This window comes from Halichondria panicea, chromosome 1 (genome assembly GCF_963675165.1).
Source record: "Halichondria panicea chromosome 1, odHalPani1.1, whole genome shotgun sequence".
Lineage (NCBI taxonomy): Eukaryota > Metazoa > Porifera > Demospongiae > Suberitida > Halichondriidae > Halichondria > Halichondria panicea.
Window position 1 is genome coordinate 5365817 of NC_087377.1, and position 22795 is coordinate 5388611.

The window sequence follows — 22795 nt, forward strand, 5'->3', positions numbered from 1 at the left end:
CGACAAGCATTCGATAAACATCTTAATTGCTCATTATATCAGATCATACTTTCTCAATGTTTATTCGTATATCACTGCATGTTCTGCAGATTAACCATACTGTACAACTGTCCCTGCTATACCATCCTCACACACACACACTTGTAGTTTACACTATAGCTCATCCAGTTAATAGTGCCTCAGGCTAACGGAAGCATTCATAATCAGTATACTCTATAATTATTAATATTAGTCTGCGTGAGGTCTTATTACCAACCATGTAATGCTGACAGTCTCCATGCACAATAATATAGACTAGTACATGCACTTTAATTATTTTTTTGTGAGTTCCTAATTCCTTAGCTACAGGCTAACTTCTATCTGAAATTTCATTGCTTTTAGACGACTATAAAGTTTCGAACTAAGTATCATAATGATTGACCTTTCGATTTCTTTTTATGGTATGGGTATAGTGCACATCAGAGATAGCAGAGTCATGGGACTTTACTCACTTCAGTGGTGGTATGGTGTCACTAATTAACAATGAATATGATTATTGCTTTACATAAGGTCAAAATGGGTAGATAAAGAATGCACTATTAATTAACAGTACATTGTATCTTATATGAGAGCTTACTAGCTAGCACTCCCACTACAGAACTGCTAACTGTTATTGTGCTCAGATTGTGGAATGAATGTGAGTAGATCTACTATATACACGCAAGTATTTGGGTATATATACATAATTGTAGTATCAGTGCTGAAATTCAGCATGTGAATAACTCCTTTGATAGATCGAAGTAGTTATATACCTAGCCGTACCGTAGAGCTGATGAGATATAGATACATATATTGTCGAGGTTCAGGTCAAGAACTGCACATATAGTTTTTGGTTTTAATAGCTATAATTATTATACAATGAACGAAGATGAACGGTATTTTCATTGTTATTGCTCTTAAAGATCTCGTATAATTATAGATGCATTGAATGTTGTACGTCTCACCTGCTTAGATTAAAAGTGATGCCTAGGCTCAACATCAACGATTTGAAGAAACAAACGAAAGTATCAGACGATCAATTGGGACAAGAATGCCAGAAAAAACACTTGAAAAAAATTACACAGGATGTCGAAAACTATCCTCAATTTGCCTCTAAATTTGACTTGCCCCCTGATGTCAAAGCTGAAATTGACACTGATAATAAATTGTTGTATGGCCAAAAAACTGAGAAAGTTTTCCTGTGGTGGAGAAAAAATAGCGGAAATTCTACTTACTTGACGTTTGTGCAAGCATGCCTCGAGCTTGGCCAAGGGGATATAGCACGCAAAATGTGCAAAATGTGTAAAGGTATAATAATTATGCAACAGTTAACTACATAAGCTTAATTAACTTTGCAGAGTCAATGTAATGTATAGTGTTTCTTTTATGTAGAGGGTCTACCTGACATGACAGCTAATTTATAGAAACTGAACTGAATAGATAGCGGGTAATTTTATTTTCGTATAAACTGATGCCCATTTATTTGTACAGATCAGTATAGTGATGTTGAACCTATTGCAGTATTGCAGAATAAGTATACGTGTAAGCTACCATTTTTGTCTATCGAGATATTTTGTTCCATCTTGCAGATACCGTAGTCAAGACAACAACTAAATCTATACAATACGAAAAATTTCCACCATACGAAAATAACCCGCTATATTATTATTGATACCCATTCACATTTTAAACTTGCAGATACTATTGCCCAGCCAACCTCTGAATCTGGAAGTATTTCTCCACCAGTTTCACAGACCCTAGGCCTTCAACAACGCAGTACCGTACGCGACAAAATCTCAGTACCGTCTGATCGAAGTAAGGTAGTAACTAAGTAAGGAAGTATATATATATAATGAAGCCAACCACCGGCATACAAGTTACCCAAACTGAATGGTGAAACCTAACATGTCATGTCATGTATGTAGGCTGTTACCATTTTTGTCTATCTATAGCCGATTAACAGGCATTTTGTTCCTCACATTATAAATTTTAATCTTGCAGACACCGAAGTCAAGGAGACAACCTCTAAATCTGCAAGTACTTCTCTGCCAGTTCGCCCAGTTGCCTTCAAAATTCCAGTACAGCATACTCAAGGTAAGGTATGATATCACCAGCCTGTGCATTGGAGTGTGAAGCAAGTTGGACATATAATTATGGCCATTGGGCATATTATTATCTCCTTTGCCCAGCCGTAAGGTATTTTGTCTAGCCAGGTACCTGAACCAACATGCACTGAAACTGCATGCATGAAACAATTGATGGAAATGGGAAGAGAGAACAATATACATAGTGGAAACAAAATATATAGGTATAGCCAGGCTATACCACCATTTTTATGCTTTGAGGCGTATAGCTGCACGAAAAATTCAGTAAAGCTGACTGTATGTGCATGAGTGCATGTGTGTGTCTGCATGTCTGTTTATTCTAGCTGTAATCACATGTTGTCCTATTGTTCACTGGGATTCGTACAGTGAAATCGCGTATCAGTAATTGCACGTCGTCAAGGCAGTAATTGCACGTCATTATTAACGATGTGCAATTACTGCCTTGACGACAGCACATTCGAATAACGGCCGCGGCTAATTTTTTTTACTGAAACTGCAACTAAAAATGTCCTTAAAACTGCATCAAAAACGATTAACAATCAATAGTATGGCTACTCGTGCAATAAGGGATTAATAGCACTCATAACAAGCACTGGCAAGGTTAATAGCAATTAGTATCCTTGCCATTGCTTGTTACTCGTGCTATTAATCCCATATTGCAAGTTCTTAGCCATACTATTAAATGCATGCCCAACGGCTAAGCAACTCTAACAGCTTCTATATAATATAGCCATTTTCTCTTGGACTTTGATTGTGGATTTGCAAACGAGCTATGGTTTTAATTGTTGCAGTCTCTTTAGAATCGTGTGCATGTATATACATATAGCATCATCTGTTCGCACAACGTTTCTATTCAATTTATGACCCTAGCTATAATTGCACCAAAGGCTTGCCTACAAGAGAGCTGCAATAAGCTGTACTGCAGCCATTTGTGCATTGAGAGTGCAAAGAGGTCAGAGTCATGACTCTGACCTCTTTGCAGATCCACTCATTGAGTAATACCATATAGCGGGTAATTTTCTTGTAAAAATTTCGTTTGACTTCAGTACCAGCACTGCATTGCATGCGTTCCGACAACCATGCCTACGTTTTGTGGAAGTCAGCTAGCCCACGAAAGTAACTAATTTTACCCCATGAAAATTATACCCATTATACGGTACTGAACTTCTACCAACGTAAGACGACAACAAACATAATTGTATGTTATGATTGTATTATGGTTACAGTTTACTAGCCTCGTTCCCAGGCCTTACTTTTTCTTGCTGTTGTCACTGTTCATCCATAAACATAAGAAAGACATAGTGAGGCAGCAAAGAAAGAAATGGGCGTACAGTTAAGAAAAGTAAGGCCTGGTTTGGGAAATCGCGTGATCCACAAGGATTTTTATGAACGTGGGCGATATGTAGCCCACAATCGTGACGTAGGTATTCTCCCACGCATTCGGAGTAAGACTGTACTGTACTGCACTGAGACAACCACCAAGCTGTGCTGCAAGTCAGATCAGAGAACCAGCGTGGCCAGCTCTGGTGGCAGTAGCTACCTGCTATATGATAATGATGACTAAGCTATTCTACTATAGCATGTAGAAAGACACAAGAAAAGGTAATAGTGATAGAATCTAAACACACAATCTAGACTAGTAGATCATCTAGCTAAGCCTAAGGTATAGCTAGCTATAGTGCTTGCAAACTTCCAGTTCCAAGTCCATGTCCAGCTTGCTGCAGGCAAAGTTTTACTAGTCGTAGACCTCTGCGTGGGCAGTCCAACATCTCTAGCTCAGTATGCCCACGCTCATTTTCACCCTTCTACCACCCTTCTACCCTCACGCGACTTCCCGATACAGGCTCTCCTTTTTCCTAACTTTACGTCTATTTCTTTCTTTATTCCTCCAATTAATACTGTATTTTATCTCATTGAACGAAAATACAGTATTTTATCTTATTGAACGATTGTGATAAAGAACAGAAAAAGGAGAGCCTGTGTAGAGGCTAACAGTTTACTAGCTATAATATTATTATAATTATGTACAGGTCAGTATGGTATACTTATAACTTGGTCCCCCGTGGGTGTTGCTACTCACAGAAAATATTCATCGGTCACCAATATCAATTTATTCTTGTTCTATGCAGGTCTTGTACAGAAAATCCTATCAACCAGGCATGTACAATTTATTTGTGCATGCCTGGTTGCAATTGTGGGCTTCGCGATCCTGTATAATTTTATTGCAAAAGGTTTGTAGGCTTAGCTTGCTATAATGTGATATGACACCTAACTCTTATCAGCACACTTCCTTTCATAATCAACGAATTACATGCATGCATCTGCATATAAATTAGGTGCATTCCTCAGTCTGCATGGATGTGCAGGGATGTGCAAGGAGAGTTTCTGTTTTGAACCTATCATGAATGATGTCGGCCTGAACAATAAGTGCACTTTGTAAATTTATTTTAAACTGAGATTAGAAGCAACTTTTTACAGGCAATTTGGATCTGAACCTCATGCAGGTTCCGAATCTGCGACAGAGGGGATGCAGATGTTTTGTACCACCGAAAAAGAGGAGCTGGAGCAGGTTGACTCAGCTGATCCCTACAAGATCCCAACAAATACTCAGGGTGCATGGGTAGCACCATACCACTTGCTGTGGGATGTGAAGCAACTTCCCGATCTGAAAGTGCATTTTTTGAATCCTGACATTCTTGACAACGAACACTGGAAATGTGGGCATGCGGGTCCCTTAACAGTCGACATTATCCTGGCTTGGGCCGCTGTCTGGAATAGCCATGCTGATCACTACCCTAAAATTTCTAATTATGTAGCAAAAAGGAAAAAAGCTCATATCCGTGTGAAATTCACCAGTGACAGTGAGTATGTTCAGTCTCTATACACAGTACTGCAGTGTACTATAAATGTTCCTCATAACAACCACCACATGCATAATTAAGACAGCACAGCTCTAGGTATAACACTCATGTACTACAAAGAGGCATGAACATGTATGTACCTTGCATTTACAGAGAAAGTGTTCTCATGGTCAACGGTCGGACGATCGGCGTTGGACGTAGACAAAAATGAGCCGACAATGATGCTCAACTTGTTTGGCATGACGAAAGCTCTCCAGGGAAGCACGGTGATTCATGAATTTGGCCATGCTCTAGGACTGTATCACGAGCATCAGCGATCCGACTTCTGGGATGTCTTGGAACCATTCACTATCGGAGAAAGTCGAATGAAGAGCGGAGATGGTGGACGTTGCGAGCCAGCTGTTAATGCTGTGTTCAGAGATAAGCTGAATGCGCCACACTGGAGTCAAATATCCAGTTACGACCCAGACAGTATTATGCACTATTGGTGAGTTAATTGTACTATGCAGCCCTTGCAGTGCCAAACACACTCTTTAGATTCCTGTTTACTGAAGTAGCAGGGGCTATTATTTCTAAAAGCTAATAATTATCATGCAATAATAGCGAACCCTATAGCTATAATAAGGATCTGCTTGGATGGTTTCACTGTAAAAAATTGAGTATACGATTGAATGATGATCGACATTTATGTAGGTTTGACACGAAATGGTTGTTATTGAAGTATCAAAATCGTTCAAATGTGGCCAAGTATGTGAAAGATGAGCGAGAGAGGAAGGTGCTGTTTGGAGTACATGACCGTGACTACTCCAATGGGGAGTTGGCAGAAAATCCCTCCAAGCTAGACTATGAAACATTGAATAGGGCCTATGAAGTAATAAGGTATTATGAGCTCTTGATACAACTATACATGCATGAGCTTGTATCTTTAATTTTTTACCGGTAAATTGTTGATAGTGAGTGCCTGCACCATACACAAGGCATTTCGTTTGTCATTGTCAGGTCCCCAAGGTAGCCTCTCTCATTTATTAGCATAGTTGCCAGGAGTAACATGCACATAATAGACGGCTGTATAATCATTATTATTAATTTGTGAGTCAATAATTATTATAATACGCACTTCTTTGCATAATTGTAGCGGACAAAAGGTGCCCCTAACTACAGCTGCTGCTGGTCCCCAAGGCACTTCCCAGCAAACAAAGCCTGAAGGTGAACAATTGCATGCATGAATGCTTAACTGAATCATTGGAAGAAATTTAGCATACTGGATTGTTTCAGAATCAGGAACTTATTATTGTCTGGATAATTGGCCTCCAACATAAGGCTATTGCATGCACTGTATAAAAAAAGCTTAGCTGCATGGTATGAATAGCTCTTCGTGTGTATGTATCTAAAATGACCCAATTTGAGCTTTATGATTTGTATGACATCGTGCTTACGTGAATACTTTAGGATCATCATCAGATGAGTATTCAAGCAAACAATCTAACGTCATAGAAATTGAGAAACAATCAATTGTTTTAACTGAAGCGGATATTCTAACAATTTGCGAGGGTCTGAAAACTGCAAGCAATAATTGGTTAATTTTAGGATTGGCTCTCGGAGTGAAGTTATACGATTTAAAAAACATCGAAAGTAGATACCAAGATAACAGGCGCTGCCTAATGGAGATGATAATCAAGCTTCTTGAAATCGCTGACCCAAAACATCCAATCACCTGGCTCTACATATGTGAATGTCTAAGGAATATTGATCGTAAAGATGTAGCCAATCTATTATGTGGCTAGATCTAGTACATGTATATATGAAATGAAATTGTAGTGCCATTGGGTATTTACCTGTTTACATAGCATGTACAGCTTATTTTTCCTTCTTGTACTGAGTTATGTGCATGTACATGATCACAGCATGCAGGGGGTTGATGGATTAAATATGTTGGCATAACTTTTTTTTTTGAACACACAATCGTTTACACAATTTTTTGGTATGATAATTATAATTATGCTGGCATAATGGGCACCTTTGCATGCATGCATAACACTAGCCTCGTTCCTAGGCCGATTTGTCTCCAATTTAATGCTAGGTCATAATAGTTACAAGAATAAAATTAATAGGCAGGTTTTGGATATACAGGTCAGTACAAAGTTTGATCTAATAGGCCTTGCTGCATGGTGATAACCATACCAAACTGTTATAGTGTGTATCTGTTGGGCATGGCATCATTCCATACATGGTATATATAATATATATATCTGTCAAGATGTGAGATAGTGACAAACACTCCCATGCATGCACATAATAGTTGCATGAGCCTGTTGGCTGTTTTATAATTAGTCATGTGGCTATTTTGATGTCAAACTTGCAATTGTGTGGTGAATTTTGTGCTTTGAATTCTCTTGTATAATTAATTTTATAGGCAATTGAGTAGTACTTTGAGCATAATCCACCAACCCCCCACGTACAGGCCAGGGGTGCTGGCAAAAAATCCTCGAACATGGCCTATCTATATAATTATAGAAGGTGAATTTTAACTACCGTATATGCAAATGAGGGCAGACTAATTAATGTGAAAATTAAAACAAGAAAACTTTTGCACATGCAAAGCTTGGTGGTTCATGAGTGTGGTTACTTGGCATTGAATATGAATACAACAGCGAACATTCAGAAGGCTCTCGAGCCATTATACATTTTCCAGTCGGATCTCAAATGAGAATCCATTATAACCTAAAGCCTACAAGAAACTAGGACTATACTGCTGAACAGATTCTTTTCATCATAAAACTCGCGATCGGGGTTGAAACTAAAAAGCAACTTTATACTCTTGGATCACAACTGTGGGCCAATGTTCAAGATCAAAGATATCATCATGATCATCCCTGGAGAAATATACAGTAGAGCCACAAAGTTCAACGTCTATCACTGCTAACCTACAAGGAAAGACTCTCGTGTACATTAAGTGATTTGGCCGACATAATGTTCTACATAAACTCATATAAAAATCGAATAACGGCCGCGGCTATTTTTTTTACTGTACCGTATAGCGTGTAATTTTCGTGGGGGTAAAATATTCGTGGTTTTCTGACCACGAATATTTTACCCACGAATGAAGCGACCTTGCCTACCTTTACCTGGCAGTGCAAGCAGCAACCACGAAAATATTACCCCACGAAATGTCTCAATATTGCTGAACCACGAATATTTTGTCCCCCGAAAAATACCCGCTATACGGTATATTATTATTATACACATTCTGACAATTATTGCTTAAATCACACGTATATTCCTCAAACGTTTTCTTTTTTTTTCAAGAACTCAAGTATACACACACGTATACACACAGTACAGCAACAAAGTAGAAAATGTTGATAATAAATAAAACAGTTAGTTACGTTCTAGGTGTCCCTCTGCAACCTGAACCTCGATTGGCTCAAGAAGTACATCCTTAGTTGGTCTGTTTCTTGATGACCTGGCACCCCTAATTGCCATAATGGATGCCCTCAGTAGAGCCAAGCTCAACTGGCATCGTATCCACCCTATCATTGTATTTTAGGGTACATCTCTCTTCTCACTGAACATCGACGACAGTCTCTTGTAGAATGTTGTTGCAGCTCTTCCCATGCCTCCAGTAGACGAGAGGACTAGTGGTGTGAAAGTTGAGTGTTCCACTTCCTGAATACGCTGTTCATAGTGGCGTTTCTTTTCTAGCTCATGTCGTCTGTATGTAGATGTTTGCTGATTCGATTGGGCGCTTGGGTTAAACACCCTTACGTCAAAGAGTGCCTTTTCGAATCTGCCTCCCCAGAAGCCACATGCAATGTCAAGTCTTGATTGTTCTGCATACTTCCGTCAGCAGGGAGGCAGTAATGTCCCTTGTTTCTATAAATTGATGGGTATCCTCCAGTTGGACACGACGCTTTGTGAGACATTTCTATTACAATTATCTGCGTAATTTTGGCTCTGAAAATCCTTGCATGCATGCACCTTCCACTGTGCCAATACAACAAAAATTAATGTTGCAACACGTACGCTGGTCCATAATTAAACATGTTTCTGCAGACTTGCCCTCAGCATTATCATTGTCAGATCGAACTACGCAGTGGTGAAAGTAACTTTCATCCAGTCCCCAGGCTATACTTTTGTATAAGCTCTCCACAGAGCATGCACTACAGTATGGTGGTCAGAATATGCAGTGAGTCGAGTACAATGTAAAAAAGTTCGCAAGTAATCACGGTTGGACTATATACATATAGCAATAATTCAATGATGTGTGCACTTCAGACGGAATCAGACCTTAGCTATATTCTTACGATAAATAATAATATATAATTTTGTTGCATATCTGTATATACACACTTGCCTTTTAGTATACCGGAACTATACAAAAATCTCATCATTGTTCCAAATTTGCAGAAGCATAAATTCAAGGTTCAGGTAAATCAGCAAAAACCACAAAATCAGTGCTCAAAATTTGATACGGTAGTAAAGTTGTCGTAAGATGTAATCCTGTTCTCTGTAAATTATATAATTATTAATTGCACATAATAAAGGTGTGCTACCGTCCATGCAGGCTCATTTGTAGTAAAATTATCTGTTGGTCTAATTGTTCACGCTCAATGTACCTTACTTTAATTAGAACCTTATTAACACCTTGTGTTATGACTATTACTACCATTATATCATACTCTTTTCTAACAATTCTCGTTGTTAGTGCTCCACTTAATTCCTCCATTTGTTGTTGTGTGAGCCTCTGGGCGCTCCACGTATTTAAGGTTTTACTCCTCGATCTAAGAATTTGTTAAGCTACACGGTGAAGTCAATTTGTCTGTAACAAACTGTTGTTGCCTCTAGCTAGGAGCCTGTCTCTAGCTAATTTGTCTAGCCTGTCTAGAATCCCTCTACACCAAGATAAGAGCTCAACACTAATACTATATGCGTCCACGTCTTTCAGGACCTGCGAAGTTTCAAAGCCTACATGTTCACTAGAATCCATTTTGCTCCTCCTCAATCAACCACCATCGGCCATCGCCATGACAAATCACGAATAGCTATAGGACTCGCTTTGCTCGGAATCATCAGAAGGAGTACCTCTGATAAGAAAGGTAGTGGTTAGCCTCGAATCCAGGCCGATTAAAGTACGTATTTTAATCGGCCTGGTCTCGAGGCTAGGTAGTGGTTAGTTCACTGAAATTGTGGTGTTGTGCAGCAATTTACAGTGTATACGCTAATTAATAGATGTACTGCATGGGTATATGCTTTTAACTATGATCTATACACATTGTAAGCAAATTATCTCCCTCAAAAACACTATAATAAATAATTGTGTGATGTTTGAGTTGACTGAGAATTGTTTGAGGTGCTGTGTGTTGTTTAATTTGTCGGCAGTGTATTGTATTTCAAAAATAGGATCTTAATTAAGACTAGATCTACTATACTGCAGAGAGGAGTTATTCAATCCAGGCTACATGTATTAAACTGCTGTTGGTGCATGCAATGCATAGATAGAGTGCATGTACATGTGTAGAAATGCTCCAGAGCTGAGCCGCCCCCACAACACAGAGGTCAAAGTTCATGGATACTTTCTCTTGTTAGGGTAATTATGATAAAGGCTAGTATGGCTAGGCTAGATAAAGGTCTATGTAGACTCTACCATTTAATATGCATTATGCTATGCCAGTGACTAATCTAGATCCAGCTATCTATATTTTGAGGAAGCAATATGTGAGTTACACTGGTACATAGTCTTGATATACGATAGAAGATGTCTAGTATACCGTAAAAACTCGATTTATTACGTTTTGCAAAAGTAAAGTTTTAATGTACACACAAAAAAAGTTATATGGGCGAATGTTAGAGGGTCGCCTTAAATCGAGGTTTTACGATAGTATATTAAAAAAATCATTGTAAAATTATGTGATCTAGGCTATAATGTACTGTTTTAGCATATAGCGCATGTGCATAAGTGTTTAATTTGTCGGCAGTGTATTGCCGATATTTATTACCGGACCTCTATTAATTAAGACGACACCTTCCGGTTCTCGTTAGAGGTTGAAAAATTAGTAAAACTTGGTGTCACATGATTTATAATATATATTTATATTTAGATATTTTTGTTGCTTCTGGAGGTAACTCTACTCAATCTACTTGCCTTGATTTCTAGCCACTTAAAACGTGTATTTTCCAGTGGGCTAGAATCGAGGCTAAGGTGTGGTTACATTTACCTCCATTTAGGATGCGACATTAAAAAATAATTTCCGTAAGTGATTATATGAATAATATTTTCATATGAAGACACTCGTGTACATGTATTACAGTGGAACCTCTGCATGTTAACAACCACCTCCGAATAAAGGCCGGTTGCTATAATTATAACGGCCAGGCACCCAGGTCCCAAATGAACAGTTTGTGTACAAAATAACCTCTCAACAAAGACCACCTCTGTATAAAGGTCAAAACATTGTTCCCCAAAGGTGTCCGTTATGATGCGATAGATAGATAGATAAATTTTCATTAGAATAGGAATGCTGCATCCACCATAACGGTAGGTTTTCATGTTAAGGAGGGGTTCCACTGTATGATAATTACTGTTGCCAGAAGATAGAATAGCTTTTATTCTCTCCAATACAGTGAGTCTTGTGAGCTCTCTTCGTTTTCTTTGCAGTTACCATAGAGCAAGGTATTGAGCAGTTTATTAATAATAAATGCGGTACACACACACCTGTGGTGCGCCTTGGGTTAAGAATGACAGATAGACTAAATTGTATGACATTTGTTTACCGTAAGACCTCTAATTAAGGCAACCCTCCTAATATGCGACAGGCAATTTTCTGACCTCTAAAAGTAGTGACAGCTGCATTGACAATTAATGTTGCATCCTAAATTGAGGTAAATGTAGCCACACCCTAGCCTCGATTCTAGCCCATGGAAAATACCGTATTACAAATGTTTTGCGAGCATCAAACATAATTATGCGAACTTTGCGAGGGTTGACCAATTTGCAACTAGTAAATACACACGATCCTTGCCAGAACACAATAGAGTTAGATCGCAAAGTGTCAATTTTTCTATTGATATTATGGCTCATTTGCAAAAGTTAAAAATATTCTAATACGGTACACGTTTTTAAGCGGCTAGAAATCGAGACAAATATAGACTATATACTACCGCGGGGGTACTGCTTTTTACATACAGCAGAACATTTTTGTGAAATTTTCGGCAGGTGCAAAATTTCTCAGCAGAGCAGTCAACGCAAAAATCACTTCCCACGCACCGGTAGTTTCACATGTAAAGCTATTGGTGGGTGTGGTTTCCTGGCATTGAAAAGCGAATAACATTTCTGCTGAGGGCTCTGGAGCCAAATAACAAAAATGTTCACCCACAAAAATTTCTCGCTATACTCTGTGTACAACACTCTGGTTGTCATGAGACGCTATAATAATTATACAACCCCTGAGGGCCTATAGCAGCACATGACTTCAGTTCTCTAGTTTTGTCTATGCATTCTTGTCGTTAACAGAGCTAATTGCCATAATTATACCGGCTTGGATTCACTAGAAAGCGATGGGTCTTGCAACACTCGAAGATTTAAAGATGGAAACTAAAGTAACAGACGCTCAACTGAGACTGAAATGTACTGTAAAGCACTTGAAGGAACTTGCACCATCTGTCGGAAACTACCCCAAATTTGCCTCTGCATTCAACTTAACTGGTGGTGACCTATCTAATATTGAAACTGATCTCAAATTGTCATACACCTCAAAAACGGAGCAAGTGTTTCTATGGTGGAGTAAAAATACCAAGAGTCCGACCTATTTGACGTTTGTGAAAACATGCCTCAACCTCAAGGAAGGCGGCTTGGCACGTGAAATGTGCATACTCTGTCAAGGTATGCCACTGTGTGTCTGCTAGCTCTCTTATAATAGTTTGAGTTGTTGATAGAGAGTCTATGTATTATACATCTATAGTTCTCTATAGCTGTATATACGCACAAACAATAATTATATAGACTTTCTTCCATGCTTTTAAGAGGTAAAGGTCAACTTCAACAAGCAGAAGTTTAGTCATTAAAGTAGAACCTTTAAATTTGAGGCTTCAATTCAGAATAAATACTAAAGCTCATAATTAAATTTAATCTTTGCATGAGTTGTTGATAGAGTCTACATCTAACTCTACACACACTAAATATTGTGTTTAGATTCCATCTGGACCAAATACTTTCTTCCATGCATGCATGCTTTTAAAGGTCAACTTCAACAAGCAGAAGTTTATTATGCCTCGGTGCGCTAGTGTGTTTGTGTGTCTGTCTGTCTGTGTAGGCTGCTACAGCTACTCAAGGATCAATGAAGTTCAAGTAAGAGTTTTTATAGGCTTCTAGTCATGTTTTCTTGGACGTGGATTTGCAAAATAAGGCTTTGTTTTCAAGTTGTGCCTACTTGGAATGCCATTGCAACCTTTCACCTTTCAGTTCAGAAGAGTGCGTAGCAAAACTTGTCCATGGAGTGTTGCTACTCTACTTAGTAGTTAGCTCTGTACTAGAACGCTAGCTATTGGTAGCTGCAAGAGTGAGAAGAAAACTGCAAGGCTCTGCTGGTGCAGCCATTCATTTTTAGACTTGGACTTTTGGCATCAATCGTTTTTAACAACAATCATAGGTGATCATTACCCACTCCTTGAGTTTTCTCCCATCATGATATAATATGTGTATAGCTAAAATAGCTATAGTAGCTTTATGTTATGTAGCGTTGACACCTCCACCGAGGCATCAGCACCCACGGTGCTTTCAGTTATTTAAATTGAGTTTAAATTTGAGGCTTCATGATTTCACAGTAAATACTGCGTGCAACTCATAATCTTGCAGATACGAAAGACAAGGAGCCAATTACCTCTGAATCTGCATGTCTAAGTACCTCCAAGTTCCCAGTCCTGTCTACTCAAGGTATTGCCCCTAATTATTATGCATATACTCAAAACAATAATTTGTTGAAACGTAACAGGTTGAACAATTATGGACATAATTACTAGCTGTTAGTATTGTCTCATTTGTCAATTCGTATTAAAATTATATTCATGTAGACATTATTACCCGAGGCCGTGCCGTGGCCAGCGGGTATCATAGTAGTTGTCTGGTCTGTTTAATTGTTTCTTTGTGACATCTGAGTCTGCTGTACCTAGTCACATCTGTTCTTGTTCTATGTATGCAGGTCTGCTACAGAAAACGAAATTATCGACTAGGCATGTATGTGCACTTCTGGTGGTAGTCTCCGCGATCCTAGGCCTGTATGTCACTGGCTTACCGGATTGGAATACAATAAAACTTATTGCAGAAGGTTTGTAGACTTATAGGTTGGCTATAAGAATGATATGTACATAATTATGTCATCTATACTATATAAAATTATAGTCTGTATATAATTATAAGCATGCATGCGCACTCCCTTTCATAATCAACTGTGCATGCATGCATGGTAAATTAATTACCGTGACTGCATATGCATTGATCAGTCTGTAAAGTATATTGTTTTTGCTTGATCCTGATAATTATATGCTTAGCATAATAGGTGTGTAAAGAATAATTGAGAGTAGGAGTCAACGCCAATTTTTGGTAAAGATCAGTTTTGCATTAACGACGTCACCATGGCACAAACAATGCCTGAAGGTGAATATTATATTCTCTGGATCAATTCAAGTCAGCAAGATAACACTGAGAGTTATTTAATAAATTATGTCGTCTTCTTAATTTTGTTTATAATTATGGGGAATAATTGGATTTTGTATGGAACCCTTTTCAAGAATGGGGGGGGAAAAATTATCGGACCTAATGTCTGCCCGAACAATACACTTCGTAACTGAGAATGGGGTACAAGTAATTTGGATCTGTACTTACAGATTCACCCTTTGCATCTGCAAGCACCTCTCCACAAGCTTCACAGCCTCCCGAGGTACCTGACTGTATAAGATTGCTAAGTGAATGTTGAGATTCCCTACTGATCAGCGATGGATCAGATATTTCTGTACACTCTATAGCTACATGTATAGAGCATTCATGCTCAATATAATTATATCCACGTGCATGCATGAATACTAGTTTCATATTCAACTCTGCATGGTGGTACACAAAATAATAATACACATGCATGTGCAGATAGAGGGGATGCAGATGTTTTGCACCACTGACAAAGAGGAGCTGGAACATGTTGACCCAGCTGATCCCTACAAGATCCCAACAGATACTCAGGGTGCATGGGTAGCACCATACCACTTGCTGTGGGATGTGAAGCAACTTCCCGATCTGAAAGTGTATTTTTTGAATCCGGAAATTCTTGAGGATGAGCACTGGAAATGTGGGCATGCGGGTCCCTTAACAGTCGACATTATCCTGGCTTGGGCCGCTGTCTGGAATAGCCATGCTGATCACTACCCTAAAATTTCTAATTATGTAGCAAAAAGGGAAAAAGCTCATATCCGGGTGATATTTAAGAAGGACAGTGAGTATGCTTATGCAGTTGTATCAAGCTAGAAATTAAGTGAGATATTATTTTATCACCACCTTTGAAGCATGCAGTTCTATAATTATAAAACCCGACTATAGACTACCTATCGATACACCATTTCAGGCACAAACATGAGTCACATGTTCTTTTCTTGTACATGCATGCAGAGAAGGTGATCTCATCGTCAAAGGTCGGACGTTCGGCATTAGATGTTGACACGAATGAGCCGACAATGGTGCTCAACTTGTATCGCATGACAAAAGCTCTCCAGAGAAGCATTGTGATTCATGAATTTGGCCATGCTCTGGGACTGTATCATGAGCATCAGCGATCTGACTTCTGGGATGTGCTGGAATCAAAAGACAAGGACAACCAGTATCGATTCATTATTGGGATAGATCAAATGAAAACTGGAGATGGTGGTAATTGCAATCCAGCTGTTGATGCTGTGTTCAGAGATGATAATGCGCCACTCGAAAGTCAAAAATCCAGTTACGACCCAGACAGCATTATGCACTATTGGTGAGTTAACTATAAATTATGGTTATTTGGGGCAATCCGCATAATGATAGCAGCTGTTACAAAACTAACATTAATTTGTATAAATTTGTGACAGGCTCTGGGAAAAAGGCCATATTGGAGCAGATATTGGTATTGAGCAATAGCCAAATTTAGGGACTACAGTGTATAATCTCATAATAATTTTTCTTAGCTTATAGTTATCTACAGTCTTTCTACTACCTCTCTGCAAAATCTGATGCACTGAATCCAACGCGTTCCACCGAAGCGCTTTGACTAAGCAGCCGCCATTACCTTACTTTTCCCAATTTAGCAATCTTTAAGTGGGCGTTTCTCAATACCGCTATTTCATAACTTTGAGTTTCCAACGCGCATAACTCAGGCATGGAACGAGGTATGTGCAAACTAAGCATATCAATACATAGGCAATTCTTTGCTCTATCATCTGGTATTTAAATCTCAACAATTGTAGCCTGCTCCAATATGGCCTTTTTCCCAGAGCCTGTCACTAATAATAAATTTTAGCAGACCGTATATTCAATGGTTTCATGTAAATGGTGTACAGTGTATAACAATTAACGAATGATCAATCCCAATGTATAGGTTTGACACAAACTGGTTACTAAAGAAGTATCGAAAGCGTTCAAGTGTGGCCAAACATGTGGAAGATGAGCGAGAGAGAAAGGTGTTGTTGGGAGTTCATGACCGTGACTACCACAATGGGCAGCTGGCAGAAAATCCCTCCAAGCTAGACTATGAAACATTGAATAGGGCTTATGAAGTAATAAGGTATTATGAGCTCTTGACACAATTATACATGTATGCACAATACTTTCGATTTTACTGGTCAATTTTTGAGAGTGAGCTGTCAGGTCCCCAAGGTGTGTTCCGCCAATTATCTTCCCTCTCATTTGTTACGCTCCGCCAATACTTGCCCGTATTTCCGTCACAACAAACTTTACACTCTTCACTGTCACTGCATGCAGACTCATGCTAATCCATGAATACATAATTATGGTTAGCCGGTTTAAAATTGTTGATCATTAATCCAACTGCAGGTGGTATTTTATCGAGCAATGTATTATAATGATTAAGCGATGTAACTCTATATATTTATGCAGAGATCCAACTCTATACATTCAGCAATGGTAAGGTCATTCATCGAGCGATGAATAGGGTTAGCCCGCGGCCTTTAATCAAAGTACGCATGCCATTATTTCAGTCATGAATGTTTCTCTGTCTATTCATGTATACTTTGTTAAAGGCTACGGTATACAGTAACCTTTGAACCCTACACTCGTATTCGTCATGCGATGCATGACCTATCGTCGCTGTATGTATAGAGTTGCGTCCCTGGATAAATATAGAGTTACATCGCTCGATAATTGTATTACATTGTTCGATAAAATACCGCCTGTAGTTGTAAATGATCACATGCAATTTTGAAACAAATGGCTCTCCATAAATTCATGTACATATTTATAGTGCCATAAATACATGTACATAATTATTTATACTGCTAATAGAGGGCTGTAATAATGGTCATATGTATTATAATTATGTGAGTCAATATAATAATTTGCAATGTATAGCGGGCAAAGGTTGCCCATAACTACAGTTGCTGATGGCCCTCCAGGCATTTCCCAGAAAACAAAGCCTGAAGGTGAACACGTTGCATTATTATTTAGAATCAGGCGCTGGTTATTATTGTTATCAGTGTTGTACTCCAACATAATAAGCCTGCCATGCTTACAAATTTAATTATTATGTCCTGTTTTGAACTTAGACATGACATTGTACTAACGTGTTACTTATACTTATAGGATCATCAATAGGATCATCATCAGAAGAGTATTCCAGCAAACACCCGAAAGTGGTAGAAACTGTGAAACAATCAGTTGTTTTGAATGAAACGGATATTTTAACAATTTGTGAGAAGCTGAAGAGTGCTCGCAAAGATTGGTTCGATTTGGGAGCAGCATTTGGACTGAAGCATTCACGGTTGAAAGACATTGAAGACCTATACCCTGATAATAAGCGCCGCCTAAGGGAGATGATAAGCAAGCGTCTTGAAGGCGCTGATTCAGATAATCCAGTCACATGGCCCTACATCTGCGAATGTCTAAGAAGTCCTACTGTTGAGCGTAAAGATGTAGCTAATCAACTTGTAGCAATAGGACTATGTGGCTAGTATGAAAATGAAATTGTGGTGCTAGTTTTATATATAATTAATTATATTACCCGTTTTTCGTATTTTTCTCTGCTTGTCAACTTTGTACTGAGTTATGTGTATACTTGTATGTTGCATGCGTGCAGATAAAGCGCATATATGCCCTATATACGTACTCGGCTTAAAGCAAACACGGAAATACATTTTAACAGCTAATTATGGTTATGGATACAATAGTAAGTTTTGATAATTATTTACAATACATTGAGCGTGTGAACAAGATCATATAATTTTAGAGCTGCAAAAAAGTAGAAGCTTTACTATACACTATAATTATACTACTGCACTGCAAGTAAGGACAAGTTCTATAAAGCTAATGGCTAGACAATTAAGTCTCGACACTTTCATTGACCTGCCTTTGTATTCTAGGAGGGCCTTTTAACAAATCCAAATAATCCACTACCAAATGCTGTGACTTTTCCCAATCATATTTACTTAAAAAAAACTGTGGAAATGTTACGATATGGCCACGAATTTGTCGTATCAAATTCCATTTTGATTTCTCAGATAAGGAATTCGGTTTATTTTTCCACTTTTTCAAATCTTCCTCATTAGTGACGGTGTCAATCGGAACGATTTCTCCCTTAAACACCTCTTCATAATTATATCTGAGTATTTCGGGCAGCTATTTTCGTGAGACTTTTACGGAAATGTTGACTAATCGGATCACTGACATCGATATCAACATGCAAACCTTTTAAAATCCCGAGATGCTCCTTAATGAGATGGCAACGTAATGAGTGAGAGAACTCGCCTACTTTATGTGAATTTCCATTCATTTTTACAACAATCATTTCTTGGTCTTCAATTATCACATCTACTTCAGAATCTCTGTATCCAAGCATGCTTCGATCATTAATATTTGCTGAACCAATGATTGTAAGTCGGTCGTCAACAATAATCACTTTGCTGTGCACATAAATCTGCTCGGTAGTGAGAATGTCATTTATTAAGTCATAGGTACGCAATCCATAGACACTGATATACTTCTCAACAGACACATTTTTAACGATTAACTTTCCAAATAGGGATTTCACTCCTTTGAAAAGTGTGAAATAAATTTTTTGGGTTTGTAATTCGAGAAAATTAGGACTGGATAAATTGCTCAGTTCACAGAATTCTCCAGGAAGATCTGATTTCAGTGGCAACACAACCATCACATGAAAGTCCTCATTGTTCTCATCAGCTCTGACTATTCTATCAACAAGACTTTTTTGGATAGTATTTTTAATTGTTGTGTCATCCTGTGGACCAAAACAAAAAACTGGTTCTCTATGTAAATTGAATGGTTTGATACGTTAATAGCATGGAGGTAAGCTTTCAAGATAGAATTTTCCAGACGTTGATTTGCAGACCAGCTTGTAGCAGAACGAACCACTTGAATCTTTGAGTTCCTGGTACTCGGATTCTGTATGCGATGAATAACATTTGGACGATGCTCAGGGAGCTTATGCCTAGTCCGGATTGCATTGAGTCTTTGAATAAAATGATTTGCAACATCCAAAGCTGGCTCTCCGTTAAACATACAAGATGCATCATGCCAAGGCAGTCGAGAGGAATTGGGGAAATCTTTGTCTGTTAGCCTATGATTAGATGTATCCCATCGACGTAAAGCTAGGTCAATTCCACCTACAAAGGCAAGACCTCGATCAATAACGACTAGCTTCTCGTGATGACTCCAACGTACAGTATTCCTGAACCAATCGTGAGGATGATGAAGGACAGTTATGTTTGCATTCACAAGTACATTAGCATCCTTATTCCCGAGTTTGAGGACATCAATTGGATCGTTGTAGAGCAGAATATATATCTGAACACCTTCCATTGCTTTTTTCTTAAGGAGCATGTCTAGTCGCCACTCCTCAGTGGCATTGTTGGAATTTGAGCGCTTCAAAGACAAATTATAGCAGAACTCCCAGCCGGTTATTAAAACTTCATAAGTTGCATTGTTGATGCCATCAGCCACTTCAGACACGTAGTCTTTTCCATCCACAAGCCATTTTACCTCATTTGGACCATCTCTTACTGGTGCAAAAGAATCGAATCTGTTAGATATACCAGTTGGCAACTGAGTTGCCCTAGAGCTATGAGTGAGAAGGCCTAGACTAACAGTTATAAACACGCACACTATTAACATGATTCTTTCACTTAGAAATTGATTGTGGTAAATTTCTGCATTTGGGTGTATGATATGAGGCCAGATGATGATGACTAAATCAACCTCCTGAACGGCTTCATGGCGCGGCAAAGCCCAGAGGAGGCGCGAAGCACTTAACCTTTGCTCATTAGGTCTCTAATTGCCGTTGTGTTAATTGCATGCCAGTCTCGTAAATTAGCCGCCCTTCCTAAGTGAGAGACCTAGGAAGGGCGGCTGATTTGTGAGACTAACCAACAAGCTGAAAGACATCTAGCCTCCTTCTCAAGGCCTGAAAGTGGTCGCAAAGCAGCTAGGCTAAACGCACAAGTTAGTTTTATTCTCTGTGTTACGTTTTAATAATCCATTCTCGTTCACACAGTTAATGTGCATGTGACGCTCATTCAACTCTAAAATGATCTTGTTGTTGCCAAACCAGTTCAAGATACGACAAGAAATGAAGATTTTGATGAGCTCGAGCATTCTTCCTCATTAGTATTCACACCTGAGTTTGCCAATGTGGTCAATGTCGATGGATTGAGAATTAAAGACGGCAAGGTGTTTGTTATTTGGAAGTGGCAGGTGCTACATCCACAAGACAAGACGGTAATAATAGTGAGGGGAATTGGTGTTTGTTTTCGGCCAACGAAACCCCGGACTATTCAGACGCAGAGTCATTGGAAATCGATCAACGCAAAATTAGGTTAAGCGACAACAGTACTTAATCAATGTGTACTTCAACATTAATTTGATGGCCATATACCTTTCGTTGTTATGTTAGCAAAAAAAACCTGGGCCCATACGGTATGACATATTTGACCCACTTGAATGTTACAACAGTAATGTCATTCCTCATAAGGAATGACATTACTGTTGTAACATTCAAAAGGAATGACATTACTGTTGTAACATTCAAGTGGGTCAAATATGTGTTAATTTAATTTAATGCATTAATTTAATTGTATAACACTCCACGACAATAAACAATCATGTTCTAATAGCATTGTTCACCGCTCATGTCATTTTTTGTTGTACATTTCTATTGAAGTTCGACCAAGTGCAGCACTAACATGCATCATATAATTATAGCTGTTAGCCATGAATATAATGCTCATGTTATCAATGTCCAATTTATAAATAGTTGTGGTCAGTTATATTGCAGTAACTTGTGAGGGAGGAGAAGGATGATCAACTGGCACATTGTAGTATATATTCGCACGTACATCAAATGAAGGCATTTGATAAAACTGTAATAATTGATGGCAACGAGGGATCCATTCATTTGGGAGAACTTTCCTCCAATTTTACTTGACGCTTTTGTCAGTAATGATTTCAGAAGAACCAGATGTGCATGCTTCTCGAGATTACGAGAACGCAACGGAAATGATGGAATTATTCTACTTGCTTATAACTATAGGTATTTTAATAATTGTGATTTATACTCATCATTAGGCGCATAATTTTTGCGTTAGATTGACCCTTGAACCTAAAACATTATACATTGGAACCCCTCTATAATGGATGCCTTTGGGAAACAATGTTTTGGCCTTTATACAGAGGTGGCCTTTGTTGAGAGGTTGTTTTGTACACAAACTGTTCATTTGGGACCTGGGTGCCTGGCCGTTACATAGCAGCTGGCCTTTATTCGGAGGTGGTTGTTAACAGGGGTTCCAACTGTAGTCGTGAAGTTGACCTATCTGTGAAATAAATGGTCCTCGAATACTTCGCTGTACTGGTAGCCATAAATTATTACAGCTATAGTTAGTAAGATACACTGATGTCTCATTATCTATATCCCATAACCTTCACTATCTGTGGAATCATGACACCATATGCATGCAGGGTGTTGAGGTCAGTACTCAGTCTGTGCATAGGAGGTCAGAGCCAAGTGGTATGACCTGCATGAGATTGAGCTGCTGGAGTCCAGTTGGCATGCACTATACCTTGTGATGTGAGTTATGCTATATGCAAAAAAGTTATATATAGCTAGTATATACCATGTAATTACTAATCTTGTTTATTGAGTATAATTATTATGTCCTTTCTATGACTTTTTTTAGTTGTGGACAGCCTCATCAGGGGACCGGACCCACAGGAACACATTATGCCTTTCCTGCATGTATATAGCCTTACAGTGTAGGGTGTCGTTAAGTAGAGACTTGGCTTGATACAATAAAGGGCGTAAGAACTCGATCAGTCATCTTTGCACAATTCTTCTATGTAACGGACTACAACTTCAGAATACAAAATAGTATACTGTTTAAATTACTGGCAGTATCCACAAATACACGGAACGGATTACCTCCTTTTTGGGGTAATGTACGCGCATGCGCATACAAGGTATATCAGGCCGCCTTTCTCTTCACGGCCTGGAACCGAGGCTAGATTCCACTGTCCTATATGCAGTCCACTATATATATACTCACACTATCACTGACCTATAC

The 22795-nt window shown here is 38.7% G+C and overlaps 4 protein-coding genes across 10 annotated transcripts in view; 3 read left to right on the forward strand and 1 right to left on the reverse strand.

Moving 5' to 3' along the window:
* The window catches only part of LOC135334204 (uncharacterized), a gene marked incomplete in the record, with an annotated part of 688739 nt that overhangs the window by 623727 nt on the left and 42217 nt on the right, over positions 1-22795 (forward strand).
* On the forward strand, positions 517-6859 carry LOC135335465 (uncharacterized). Of its 4 annotated transcripts, XM_064530972.1 has the most exons (12): positions 517-676; positions 992-1326; positions 1510-1560; positions 1717-1833; positions 2020-2112; positions 4253-4354; positions 4460-4550; positions 4602-4984; positions 5138-5471; positions 5678-5863; positions 6120-6190; positions 6434-6859. In XM_064530972.1, exons 2-12 carry the CDS (start codon positions 1002-1004, stop codon positions 6766-6768), a joined length of 2088 nt encoding a protein of 695 aa, XP_064387042.1. In that variant the 5' UTR covers positions 517-676; positions 992-1001; the 3' UTR covers positions 6769-6859. The 4 variants fall into 4 exon arrangements, with proteins under 4 accessions (XP_064387042.1, XP_064387059.1, XP_064387051.1 ...); XM_064530989.1 differs by lacking the exon at positions 4460-4550 and having other exon boundaries at positions 518-676; positions 4628-4984; XM_064530981.1 differs by lacking the exon at positions 1510-1560 and having other exon boundaries at positions 518-676.
* LOC135335603 (uncharacterized) lies at positions 10539-18258 on the forward strand. Of its 4 annotated transcripts, none has more exons than XM_064531160.1 (10): positions 10540-10699; positions 12495-12863; positions 13836-13913; positions 14179-14304; positions 14864-14916; positions 15120-15462; positions 15636-15990; positions 16591-16776; positions 17580-17650; positions 17811-18258. In XM_064531160.1, the coding sequence occupies exons 2-10, from the start codon at positions 12539-12541 to the stop codon at positions 18176-18178; spliced, it is 1905 nt and encodes a 634-aa protein (XP_064387230.1). In that variant the 5' UTR covers positions 10540-10699; positions 12495-12538; the 3' UTR covers positions 18179-18258. The 4 variants fall into 4 exon arrangements, with proteins under 4 accessions (XP_064387238.1, XP_064387230.1, XP_064387219.1 ...); XM_064531149.1 differs by having other exon boundaries at positions 12533-12863; XM_064531167.1 differs by lacking the exon at positions 17580-17650 and having other exon boundaries at positions 12533-12863; positions 17811-18026.
* On the reverse strand, positions 18455-20420 carry LOC135335987 (uncharacterized). Its single transcript, XM_064531737.1, is given in 2 exon segments — positions 18455-19470; positions 19473-20420. Coding segments are annotated over 2 exon segments (1533 nt in total). The 5' UTR covers positions 20355-20420; the 3' UTR covers positions 18455-18819.